The following is a 12,761-nucleotide window of genomic DNA, read 5'->3' as shown; positions in this document are numbered from 1 at the left end:
TACAATGTATTCATGTGCTTCTGAGGGGAGCTCAGAGACTACTAGGGGAATGAGGGGAGTATCTGAACTGGAGTAGAGTGAAATAGGACATCGACCCCTCTTCAGTACAGAGTGGGCTGGGACAAGCCACCTTTAGAACAGAGAGGCCAAGGATTAGATAGGCCATGAAAAAATTGGGTTTGTTTAGTCTGGGAAAGAAAACACTAAGAGGGGATGTAACAGTTTTCAAATACATAAAAGGTTGTCACGAAGAGGGAGAAAAATTATTATTCTTAACCTCTGAGGATAGGACAAGAAGCAATGGACTTAAATTGCAGCAAGGGAGGTTTAGGTTGGACATTAGGAAAAACTTCCTAACTGTCAGGGTGGTTAAGCACTGTATATAAATTGCCTGGGGAGGTTGTCTAACCTGCTCTTAAAAATCTCCAATGATGAGAATTCCACAAACATCTGTCATGGATGGTCCTGATATGAGTGCAGGGGACTAGACTAGATGACCTCTTGAGGTCCCTTCCAGTTCTGTGCTTCTATGAAGATGGCAATATCTCCTCTCACCCCCCGTAGCCTGTCCCTCCAAAACCAGGGCGAGGAGGTGTGAGGCTGCATGTGCTGTTTGTAGTGTTGGCTCAGGGCTCTTTTCAGGGCCTTTCACCTGCGCTACATTTCCATTATTCCTAAGGTAACACCCAGATGCCTTGATCAGGATCTGGGCTGCTGTGTGCTAGGCACTCTACAGAGTAGACACAGTCGCTTGAAATCTAAGATGATGAGCAACATGCAGAAAGAGGAGGGAGGCACTTCTGTGTCTTTTGTGGTCCTTTTAGGGTGTAATCTTTGGTTTTATAATTCCATCCATAGCTGAATAAGGCACGTTCCAGTCGCCTCCAAACCACCTGGCCTTGCGACCCCTTAGTCTGCTTATTCAAATGTTAGCTGAGTCCTTGAAACAAAATCCCTAGAAGTTGTTGCTTGTCATGTAAAACGACAGACCATATGCTGGAGGCACTAACCAGCTGCTGCCCCAACAGCCAGGCATCTTCATCATGCTAGTGCTGTTGTAATTGAGATGCCAGTCTCTATCGGATGCAGTGGCTGATAATTAGAGACGTCTGCCTCCATTCCCATTAGACATGGTTGAGAAACAAGCCCCAGACAGATGAATGTACCATGTCCCTAAAGGAAGGTAGTGCAGGCCCTAGAGAGTGCAGAGTTGTGCTATTGTTCTCCGGTCTGTAGTCCTAGCGTATGAATTAACTGTGCCTGCAGGATCTGCTGCTGTTTGCATCTATTTGAATCCCAGACAGTAACCAGAGCAGCATCTATACATGGCAGGTCCTCTTATTTTGGCTGCCACCTTCTAATCGCGTCTTCCCTGCAGCTAAAGAACTTGACTGTCAAAGTGAAGTACAGCTGGAAGGGAAGGGAGGGAGCAGGAGCAGCCATGAGAAAGGGACTCTTCTTTAGAGATCCCCCTTCCTTTGCAATTCCAAGATCCTCCCAAAACCCTCTGTTAGTTTGTGTGATGGGCTGACTTTCTGTGACAATCTTGCAACCTCAAGGGGACCCCAGACCTGTCTCATGTAAGGGGCAGTGCTGTCGTCAGACCTTGGAATGGAGCAGTCGTCTGCTAGATGCAGCATTCTGTCCAGCACCATAGTTCTGCCCCTCTGTCCAGCACGGACAGGGTCTGTGATGAAAGTGGAAATGGATTACTGGTCCCAGGACCCATGTAGGAGGTTAGAGCCTGTGACATGCCTGGTGAGTGGTTAGCTATTGTCTTGTGACCTATAACTTCACTCCCCTGGACACACTGATCTGGGGATCAAAGGCACAGAGGGCAGTTGGGCATGCAACTTCCTCTGAAAATCTCCCTTGTTGTCTCTGTTGTTCAGATGCAAGCTCAGCCCACCCAGTGTGTGTCTTAGTGGAAGGTGGTGGTAAAGCTCCAGTTGACTTGCTGTGGGGATGGGAGGAGGGCTGGCTGGCCGGGATGCTAGGTAGATGTTACCAGCATGTTTATAGTATTATGGTGTCATAATGAATTTGAGACTAGCCAGTTTTATTGAGAACAGGGAGCAGTGTCCTGCACATGTCCTGTTCAGCTGAGTGTTGGTGGAGCAGAGGCTCTCGACCTCTTGCATAATGTGACCTTTGTAGCTCCCTCCTCTCCCTCCAGGCCCCATCTAGCTGGGCCTGGCCAAGACCACCTCATCCATTTAGCAAGGTGAGAAGAGCAGGGTGATCCTGACACCTGTCTGCACCTTTTACAAGAAAGATTTTGACACTATAACATTTTTGTGCCTAGACAGAAAGATGCCTCTTGGTTTATAACTTTTTTTGTTTTGTTTTGTTTTCCCTAATGTGCCCCATTTTCACGTTCCCTCTGTGCCTCTCCTTTGGGGCTTGGGGATCCAGCTGTGCTGCTGCATTTTTATTCCTCTAGCACAAATGTTGAACATGTGAGAATCCATACTGAGAATTGGGGTATTGAGATGTGTGAAATGCACGTTCAGTTTCATAATCTAATATGCAAATATTCCCCTCTCCTTCCCAAATCATCTGCCATAAAAGATCACTGTGTGAGGCTTCCTGTTTGTAAGTGGAGAGAGGAGCGGAGGCCTGAGGCTGCAAGGTGCAGAGGAGGAGACAAATTCATCTTACTTTTATTCTGTCAGTAAAATGAAGCTGGTTCTTTAGTTGAATTATTTTAAAGAGGAAGAATAAATGACGAATTTTTGAAGAATCTGTACTTTTTTTTTTAATTAAAAAATCTCTATCTAGAGTCTGATGCTTTAGAGCAGAGGTCTCAAATACGTGGCTCGTGGGGCTCTTCTATGCGACCCTCCAAGCTCCCTCGCCCCTCTGTCTACCTCCAGGCCAGTGATGGGCAAACTATTTGGTCGTGGGATTGCGCCCTGTGGTGCTCCCTTAAGCAGCTGGCAGCACCTCCCTTCAGGACGGGGGGTGGGGGTGGAAAAGGCAGAGGGCTCCTGCGTTGCCTCGTTTCAAGGGAACCGCAGCCAATGGGAGCTTCGTGGGAGGTATCTGGAGGAGCAGCAGTGGAGCTCTATGCCCACCCCTGTTCCCCCAGGGGCCGTGGTTCCTGCCGCTTCCTGGAGCGGCTTAGAGCCTGGAGCCTGCTCTGGCCCTGATGCACGCTGCTGCCACCCCGGAGCCGCTCTAGGTAAATGACGCCGGGCCGGAGCTCGCACCCCTCCTGTACTCCCTTCCCTGAGCCCCCTGCTGCACCCCACACCCCCTGCCCCCCAACTCCCTGCCCTGAGCCCCCTGCCGCACCCCGCACTCCTCCTGTACTCCCTGCTGCGCCCCTCACCCCTCTTGCACCCCACACACCAACTCCCTGACCTGAGCCCCTGCCACATCCTGCACCCCTCCTGCACCCTCTGGTGACAGGGAAGGGCAGGGTTGGGGTGGGGACTTCGGGGAAGGTGGTGGGAAGAGGCAGGGCAGGGCCTCCTTGAAGAGGTGGAGTGGGGGGCGGGGCCGCAGCAACGAGGGCGGGTGTCAGTGATGCGGCCCTCAGGCCAGTGCACTAGACCTCATGTGGCCCTTGTGGTCACTTGAGTTTGAGACCTCTGCTTTAGAGGAAGCAGCTTTCTTATAAATCTCTCAGCTGAAATTAAGGTTTATAGCATGGCAGGGTGGAGGGAGATCGGTGGATACTAACAGCGAAGTACCCTGACGCTAGTTGCTGGCTGCTGCGAAGAGGATCCATGAAAATATCAGCATGACCTTCCAAATACTTTCCTTCTTTTTAATAAACATCCTGCATGGTCTTAGCACTGAAAGGTGGGAGGGAACCTCAAGAAGGCAGCCAGTGAGCCCCCTGTGCTGAAGCAGAATTTGGGAATTGTTGCAACGTCAACAAGTATCAAAGACTCATGATGGCCTCTGCATCTTCTGGCCTTGGGAGGTGGTGCTAGGCTGGGGCAGCAGAAGGGAAGGGTCACTTGTATACACCGTCTACTCTCAGACCACTGAGAGAAATTCCTGCCTCTCCTGGCTGCCTAAGCTACTTCCAGCTTTCCATCCTGCCCTTCTCCACCTCAGACACTCTCATCTGTGCTGCCATTTGCTGACTAGTTGGAATCCAGTGGCCCACTTCCAGTTTGTGGATGGAAATACTGGAACCTGACCAGAAGGGAAAGAGTCCAGATGGCTCTTTCAGAGGAGACTATTGCAGAGATTCTGTGCCTGGGATGCTCTTGTATTGCGGCCCTTGCAGGGTCAGAAACTGTGACTTGCCCTTCTGGGTTTCAGCAGCATTGGGCCCTGGTCCTAAATAAAGTGCTGGACAGAGCAACTCCCTGCTGCCCATTTCCTAGTGCTCTCTGAACATCGCTGATCACCTGCATCTCAAGCCAGGCACAACCCCCGCTCCTCTTCTTGGTACTGCATCCCTACTCTGTTCTCTTCCCGCTGCCCGGCAGTTGAGGCTGGTGTCATCTGAAAGCGGGCAGGTACCCTACAGGTGGCTAGTCTTAGATCCTACTGTCTGCCTTGATAGAGGGTAAGCTAAAATCCCCACTTTGGCGCGGGGAGGTGTTTCTGATGGGATGCTCAATGCAAAGTTTGGTTGCTCCACGCCATTTTTCTTGGTTTTCCCTATTGGGATGTGGGAGATGCCCTGGTCAGTAGGGAGTTAAAGGCTCTAAGGGAAGCGATACAGGTTGGGGCCTTTGGTCAGTTTTCCCTCTGCCCCAAGCCTCTTCCAGCTCCGTGCTGTAATATCATACCTGTGCTCTTCCTGCCTGCTGACTGCAGGCTGCTGAACTCTGGTGCTCACCTGTCCATTCCATACTACCTGATCTGATTGTCACCACGGCTCTGCCAGGTGTGATGCTCACTCTGCTCCCATGGAGGGACTGCGAATGTCCCTCTGGGGTGTGCAAAACAAAGTAACCTCATCGGAGAGTCAGGAAACAGATAGTGGGGATCAGACCAGAAAATAACGGGGTAATACTTGATCTCTGCCTAAATCCCAGGCCCTGCCCTCAGGCCCAGAGTAGCTGGATGTTCTGCTAAAACAGTCAGTGAAATAGCTGTGTGGTGACATGTAAATAGTCATTAGTGGCTTTCTGTATCAACTACACACCATTTGTATAACTGGAGTAGCTCATGTCTGGTGTGCAGCTGTTTTTCCAGGCTATTTGCAGAGTCGGGAAAATGGCAGTGCGTTGCTTCACATTAGGGAGGGTTCCTGCACAGCTCTGTGAGCTAAAATCTTGCCTAACAGAGGCTCTGATTCTTCAGAAACTCTGGAGCGTCCTTGAGCCGAGTGCTGGTTGCCCTGAGAGCCAGTTCAGTCCAGCCCAGCCTGGGCTGCAGCGTGCTCTTTAGGGGAAGGATTTTTGTCTGAACACGATGGTAGATGGTAATCAGCCCATTGCATATTCTGTATGCAGTGGGCAGGTCTTGCCCCATGCCACAGATTCCCTGCAACTGGATTGTGTGATCCAGCTCAGCTGGTATATGTATTTGTGTACACCTCACAATGGATGTTTTTTAATTGTGGTTAGTTGTTCTTGAGGAGGTAACAGAGTATCCACGCAAACTCTGTCCTGCTGATTGAGACAAGGTAAAACCAGTTTACTACACAGCTAGCAATGAATGACCCCATGATTCTGCCTCAGCCGATTGGATTGTAGTTTATCCCTTCAAAAGAAATGACCAATTCTCTCCTGTCTCTCACTTTCAGTTCAGGGGCAGGATGGCCTGGCTCCTTCCATTCTCCCATGGTAACGCGAGGGCACAGGTGCACTCCGAGATCCTCCTCACGATGCTACAGTTGGAATCCTGGATAGTATCCAGGCCCAAATGTGCAAGAACCACTTGGTTGTGAGGAAGGCACTTCAGAGGAGATAGGAGCCTCCCAGACACCCCACATGGGCAGGGGGGAGGGGGAAAGAGAATGGGGCAGGAGGAGCTAGATTAAAGGAAATTCCCTGCAGCGGATGAGTGGGAGGAGCCGCTTTCTTACTTGACTTTGAACTTGATCCTCGGCTGTGGTAGATCAGCATAGCTTCATTGGCTTCAGTGGAGCTGGGCTCATCTTACAGCAGATCACCACTGATCTCTCATCCTCTCCTGGCGCAAATGTCAACAAAACAGAGTGCGGAAAATAAAACGAAACCAACAAAACAAATGGAACATCGCAGCGGATTGTTCAGCTTCTCCTGGCTTTGGGTCTTGCTTTGTGTCGCTTCTTGCTTCCACGTCAGATCTGTTTACAGGCACTGTCGGGCTGCAGGCTCCATTCACGGACTGACTACATTCCCCAGCTGCTCTCTTTCCTGTATGGATCAGCCTTAACCAGGCTGAGCCTGTTCTTACAGTTTCTGCTGATGCCCTGCTTTTGCTGGCCCCCTTGCCCTTCAGCGGGGCCATCACAGTGATCTCTCTTGTCCCTGGTGTGGCTGAAGAGGTTTGTGACTCGGTCATAGAAACAAATTCATTCTAAGCTGCACTCGGGCGTTTTTCCCAACTCCTGGGCCCTCCAGTCTGGTTACTTTAAAGCCCTTTGCTTCTCCCTATTGAATGTTCCCCTCATTCTTCTATCAGGGACTAGGGGTAAAGAGTTGGATCATTTGATTTTTCCTCTTGTGCAGCTCAGACTTCTGTGTAACCCCCTGCCCAAGTGCCGAGTCCCCTGCATGTTGTAACCCTTCTGCTATTGGGACATTAACCCTCGTGGAGAGCAGCCTAGATAAACTTTGTGAAGTTGTGGACAGTTTTCCCTGTCCGTCTGTTTATCACAGTAGCACGTGGTGAAATAGCAATCGTACCCCTGTTATCCCAAAGGATCACAGAGCACTCTGCATGCTGCTAGCCTTACCCACAGCTGAAATGTAGCTGCCTCTGGGGTGGACACAGCACCCTCTTTGCTTCCTGTAATCAGAACGTTTGTACCGTCCATGTCACTTCACTGGGTGCTTTTGTTTCACTTGTCCTCCTTCCTCCTCCCTTCTCTAAACAATCTCCTGGAGATGGAGTGAGTACAGAATGGCCTGTGTCAGTCTGCTTTTCCTGACTGTGCCTGGGAGCTGTGCGCTGTCAGCAACAAGACCGTTGTCATGGTATGGGAGGAGGTGCTGCACTAGCACTCTTGGGGCTTGTCTACACATGAAAGTTGCACCGGTTTAACTAAAGGTGTGGAATTAAACCAGTGCACCTTGGAGGGCGGACAGGCCTTGTGCGCATTGATGATCAGAGCAGGAAGAGGTTGAGCCTGTGGTTGGGGGCTAAGGTTGTATTTCCTGCTGTTCCCTTTCTGCTTAGAGCAAAAGAAACAAAATAACTGTCTCTAAACTGTGTGTGGGGTTCAGCTCTGGGCCTGGTGCCCCTTTTCTGCATATCGTTTATTTCCAAGCTCTCTACCGCCTGTAGACCAGACAGGTGGTTGTTCATTCCAGTACACACTTAACTGGGAGCCCCGCCACGTGCTCTCGTGGCAACTTTACATTTGTTCTTTTTTGGTATTGATCTAAAGTAAGTCATTCAACCAGAGGGGCGCTGGAGGGAGATTCTCAGTACTGTGGGGCTCAGTGATAAAATGTTCAGGAGGGAAGCTTGCTGAAAGACTCCTTTGTTGTTGCTGGAGGCGCTGCCACTCTTCTCTGGCTTTCAGAGGGTTAATGCAGGCACTTGCCTTCACAGAGGTGGTGGCACCCGTTATACTGGCCTGTTGGCAGCTGCAGGTGGGGCCTGACTCTGCCCATTTCTCTCTGACTAGGTCATCATTGAAAGATACAAGGGGGAGAAGCAGCTGCCTGTGCTGGATAAGACCAAATTTCTAGTCCCCGACCATGTCAATATGAGCGAATTGGTGAAAATTATTCGGTAAGTGAAACAGCCCAAAGCGAATGTGCCATGACCCCTCATGCCCTGCCCTAGCCAGGTGACCTGTGCAGGGTGGGGCAGCCATGCTGGGTTGGGACAACGGGAACTGGCCACCAATGTGGGGCTAGGGAGCAAAGGACAAGCTGCCTGGCTGTCACCAAGTGGTGGATGGATTCCAGGGCCTGGGAGGGGTTTGCAACACAGGCCTTGCAGCCATCGCCTTACAGAAGGAAGCAACGTGTCTGCTGCGATGGGCTCAGGCTACACTAAAGCGCCAGCGTCCTCCCTCCATCCCCACCCTCCTGCTGTGGGTGCCTGTGCTGACCTTCTAGTAGCTGAGCTAGAAGCAAAGCCACCTCGTCCTCTCCAATTCTGTGCCCTTTGCTGTCACCTATTTCTCTGTGGGGCCGTGCTCTGCTGCAGCCCAGAGTGTGATAGTCGTCCTTCTCGTGGCTGGCAGGAGAGGGGTTCTTGGGAGGGCAGCGTGGGCAGGGGAGAGCCCTATTCTGCAGCATTCCCTGCATTGATGCGGCATGGGTTGGCTCCTTGGTAATGGAGGTGGGAGCAGAGAGGTAGGCCTCAGCCACAGAGGGGGTTGATTTTTGAGCCAGGACTGGAGCTCGGGAGTCACTGGCTCCCCTTCCAGTGCTCAGATCCCTTGATGCTGCCTTGCTTGGAAAGCCCATTCAATGAGCGTAGCTCTGAGGCTCTAGGCTTCGTGTGAGGATGCTGCCAGCCTCAGGGGCTGCCCAGGGGCAGGGGTGCAATGGGTGGGAGTGAAGCAGGTGCAGCAGCCTGGGATGGAGTCTCTTTCAGGAGGCAGTAAAGGCTAGAGCCACAAAAGGACATGGGCGCCTAAGTGCCATGTTAGTGGGCGGGGAGTGTTCTGACCACCAGCTCGGCCTTGCTCTCTCTGGCCCAGGGATTGTATCCGCAGCGGAACAGCTTCAGCACTGGGCCACAGAGAGTGAGCATGAGAGCGACTGTGTAGCCTGGTGGTTAGAGCCCTCTCCTGGGAAGCGTGAGACCCAGGATCCACTTCCTTTGCTCCAATGATTCTTTTCATTATCCACCATGGAGAGATTGAGGGAGCCCACATCACAATAGCCCAGAGGGCAGATCCCGCTTCAAATCCCTTCCGCCCTCTCTTGAACCAGGCCTCTCCCACGGGCCAGGTCTGTTCCTGAGCCACTGGGCTGAAAGGGAGGGGTTCCTTTCAGAGCGGGTCGGGGCTTAGCACCAGTGATTTGGCATCTCCCATTGGCTGGCTGACGTGAGGCATCCTGTTTGTCCCAATTGGTTGTACCAGGAGGCTGGGCTCCGGCTCAGGCTTCAGGATCACGGTGACTTTCTGGGTGCTGGGATGCTCAGCGTCCTCACAGCAAATTCTGCCCTAAGTGCTACATTACCAGGAGCCCTGGGAACCCAAGGGGTTGAGTGCGATGGCTCAAACCTGGAGAGAGCTTGGCCTGCACCAGCACCAGAGTGGCTCAGCCCTTCCCCCCAGAAGCACGGGGAGGACCACGTATCAGAGCAAGAGCCTTGGTAGAAGGTGAGCCTGGCTGGGCAGGCTGGGGAATGGGCCCAACTTAGTGGGCAAAGGCTCCCTTCCCACGAGGGCAGTTCTGGGTCACACCAAGGGAGGCTGAGCGCTCAGGCCTGGCCTTGTTGAACAGTTGGGGGCCTCCAGCTCTCCAGGGAAGTCGCAGCCTTCCCTGCCGTTCCTCGTTTTGGTCTAACCACCCCTCCCTCCTCTGTCACCCTCAGGCGCCGCCTGCAGCTGAACCCTACCCAGGCCTTCTTCCTGCTGGTGAACCAGCACAGCATGGTGAGTGTCTCCACCCCCATCTCGGAGATCTACGAGCAGGAGAAGGACGAGGACGGCTTCCTCTACATGGTCTATGCCTCGCAGGAGACTTTCGGCTACTGAGACGGATGCGCAGCGCGTGGAGACAAACTGAAACTGTTGCACACGGCCTCCACCCCCTCACCCCAGGAAGATGACGTGGCCAGAGGCTCACGGCGCAGGAGCTGTGCAGACTCCCCCGCCCCCATATCGATGTCACCCCTGTAAAGGCACAGACAAAGCTAGTGCCCTGTGTTTGACTAATGCCTCCCCTCCCCCATCCCCCTGCCCCAGGCACAGCACTAGTCCCTCACCTCCCTACCCCACCTCCTCAGCAGGGACTTCAGCTGTGTGTATGTATTTGTTTTTAGCCTAATGCCAAATCAGCGGGGGCTGGTGATGGGGAGTCAAAGGGGGCGGCCATCTCCTTGACTTGTAGAGTGGTGGGGGGGCAGGGGTCTTGTCCTCTGAAAATCTAATAAAGGGCAGGAAGTCTGCAAAACAACAAGCCAACAAACAAAATCATTGCTCTTGAGTTTTAATTGATTTTATTTACATGCATATCAAATTCTTGGTGCTACCGAGTAGGTGTAGGCGTCTGTAGGACTGTGGATAATGTATATCTGTTAGATTTATTTTGTTATTGGTTTTTATTTTTTAACCGGGGGTGGGAGGGGAATAATTTGCCTGTATTCTGTAGATAAATAAACTGAGCTTCTTTGCACTTTAAAATGCAGCAGAGTGGAGTTAGCCTAATTTATACAGCTCTGACACATAGAGCACTGCTTCTCTGGCAACTTTTCAACCTTTGATTTCCTTTGTTTTTCTTCTTTGGAATTGTTTAAAAAAAAAAAAAACAACAAAAATAAAAACTCCCCTCCCCCCTCTCTCTCTTGCATGGGGTGTTTTGGTCCCGTTGTGGCAGCGACCTTTACTTGAGGAATGTACTGATTTACATTTTTTCATGTACTATACCAAAAGAAATGTATATGAAAAAACCCCACCCAGCTAAAGCGATATAAAAGTCTATATACATATACATACAAATAAATATGAATTCAAGTTGCATCTTGCAGGAATGTTCTTTTCCCATCTCATTCATGTGAGCATCCCCCAGCAGGTGGGAAAGGGAAGGGCCAAAGCCCATGGTGATAGCCGAGCCATGCCAGCTGCACTTGGGTTTAACCAAGGATCTGTCGCAGTTTCCCCAGCCCATGTGCTCAAGGGTGGCAGTGTTGCCTAGGAGATAGAATGCAGCACTGGCACTCAGGAGACCTGGATTCTATTTCTGGCTCTGGCCTGCTCGATGACCTTGGATCAGTCACTTCACTGGCCTGTGCCTCTGTTTCCCCATATGTAAAATGAAATAATGATCCTACTTTGTAAAGTGCCCTGACATCTGCTGCTGAAAAGTGCTCTGTAAACACTAGGGATTACATGTTTCTCCTGTGCTCAGTTCTCTAGAGTGCCCTCTTGAACTAAGCCATTAAGCTACATTGGCATCTGCAGAGACCAGAGAAGGCCTGTGTGCAGAGGGGGAGGGAAATGATGCTGCTTGCCTGCTACCTCATACCTTGTTTAACCCTGCTTGCTGCTGGCAGATTCATGTAGGATGCCTGCTAGTGGCCTGACTTCCTCTACAACAACGGGGCCTGATTCTTCTCTCCCACTAGTCTCAGGCGGAAGTAACCTCCCTGAAGTCACTGGAGTTACTGTAGTGCCAGAGGAAGGTTGGACCCAGAAAAGGTAGAAGAGGAAGCCATTGGAATCCCCCACTTTTCTCCCAGGCAGGATTGGTCCATGTTCATATTCTAGTGCTCAGTCACATGCTAGTTTTAGAGAGGGGTTTGCACTGCTTCCCTTGGGAGGCAGTTTCAGGTCATGCTGCAGCTCACTGCTCAGAAGCCTTGCTTAATACTGAGACTAACTTATCCCCCTTTTTAAAAAAAAAAACAAAAAAAACATCCCACCCCTGCTACTCATCCCACTCCCAGGCCTGTGCTTGGAAAAGTTACCAGGTGCTTCCTTGCTCTAGGCCAATAGGGAAGCTAAGGGCCAGGGAGAAGCTGGGGTAAGAATCTCCCATCCCCAGGGAGGCTGAAGTTCCTCCGAAGATGCTTCCCCTTGGTGCCATTCAGTCACTTTGATATAAGCTGCTGGCTAGTGGGGGTCTGGGACATTTGAAGCCTTACTCAGTGTTGGCTTCTGGAACAGAGAAGGAGCTTCCTTCAGAGCTGTTCTAAGGAGGAGTCGGGGTGGAGAGGATCACACTAGCTTACTGGAGCTGTTCCCCCAACCTTTAATTTCTGGTCCTCTTTCCCTGTGACTAACGACTGTCCCAAATGCTGCTCTTAGCGTCCATTGCAATGGCGGAGTAAAACCAACCTGAGTCTTGTTCCTTTCACTACTAGCTACAGCATTGCCCCTCTGCATTATGTGGCATTTTGTCCCAAAGCTCCAGAAGTCACGTGATTATGTGAGAATATCAATGGAAAATCAAAGTGGTTCTAGCCCTTGTGACAGTGGAGAAAAGCTTGGGAGGAAAAGGTGTGTGTTAGAAAGGCCCAAAGCAGAAGGCAAGAACAGATGTGAGGCTCGGGCTGGCTTAAAAATTGAGATTTTAAAGAAGGATCTCAACACTAGTTCACTGCTCAGGCCTGGCAACATTCACATGGGGTCCTGAATGGTGGCAGAGAGTGGCTGGGTGAGGAGGTGACTCTTACAATTGCATTGTGCTGTCAAGGGAAGCCCTGAGCAGGAGAAGCTGCCTTGTATCGAGGTTGTAGTTTAGAAGATTTCCTCACAACCACGTGTGCTAGCCACTTAAAACTGGAAGCTTAAATGCTACCTACACCACTGCTCTGGGAGTGGTTCCTCACCCATTTGACAACCCCCCACCCTGTCATTTTCAAGCCCTGGCTTAGATCAACCTAAATAATTCCTCTCCTGCCATTCTACTGTTAATGTTTGTAGATGCTGTCCCTGCAGTCATTGCTTCACCCTGCTATAGTCTTTTAAAAGGCACAGCCACAGCCGCTTGAAAATATTGCTGCTG

The 12,761-nt window shown here is 51.1% G+C and overlaps 1 protein-coding gene across 1 annotated transcript in view; it reads left to right on the top strand.

The window, feature by feature from the left end:
- Positions 1-10,774, top strand: part of MAP1LC3A (microtubule associated protein 1 light chain 3 alpha) — a 30,156-nt gene extending 19,382 nt beyond the window's left edge. The window contains exons 4-5 of the mRNA XM_032769667.2: positions 7,754-7,860; positions 9,628-10,774. Of these exons, the coding sequence (XP_032625558.1) occupies positions 7,754-7,860; positions 9,628-9,790 (270 nt within the window). The 3' untranslated portion in view covers positions 9,791-10,774. The remainder of the gene's footprint in view (positions 1-7,753; positions 7,861-9,627) is intronic.
- Positions 10,775-12,761: the final 1,987 nt, after the last annotated feature.

Source organism: Chelonoidis abingdonii, chromosome 14 (genome assembly GCF_003597395.2).
Source record: "Chelonoidis abingdonii isolate Lonesome George chromosome 14, CheloAbing_2.0, whole genome shotgun sequence".
NCBI classification, from domain to species: Eukaryota; Metazoa; Chordata; order Testudines; family Testudinidae; genus Chelonoidis; species Chelonoidis abingdonii.
Note: the sequence above shows the minus strand (reverse complement) of the source record. Positions and strands in the feature narration are given on the sequence as shown.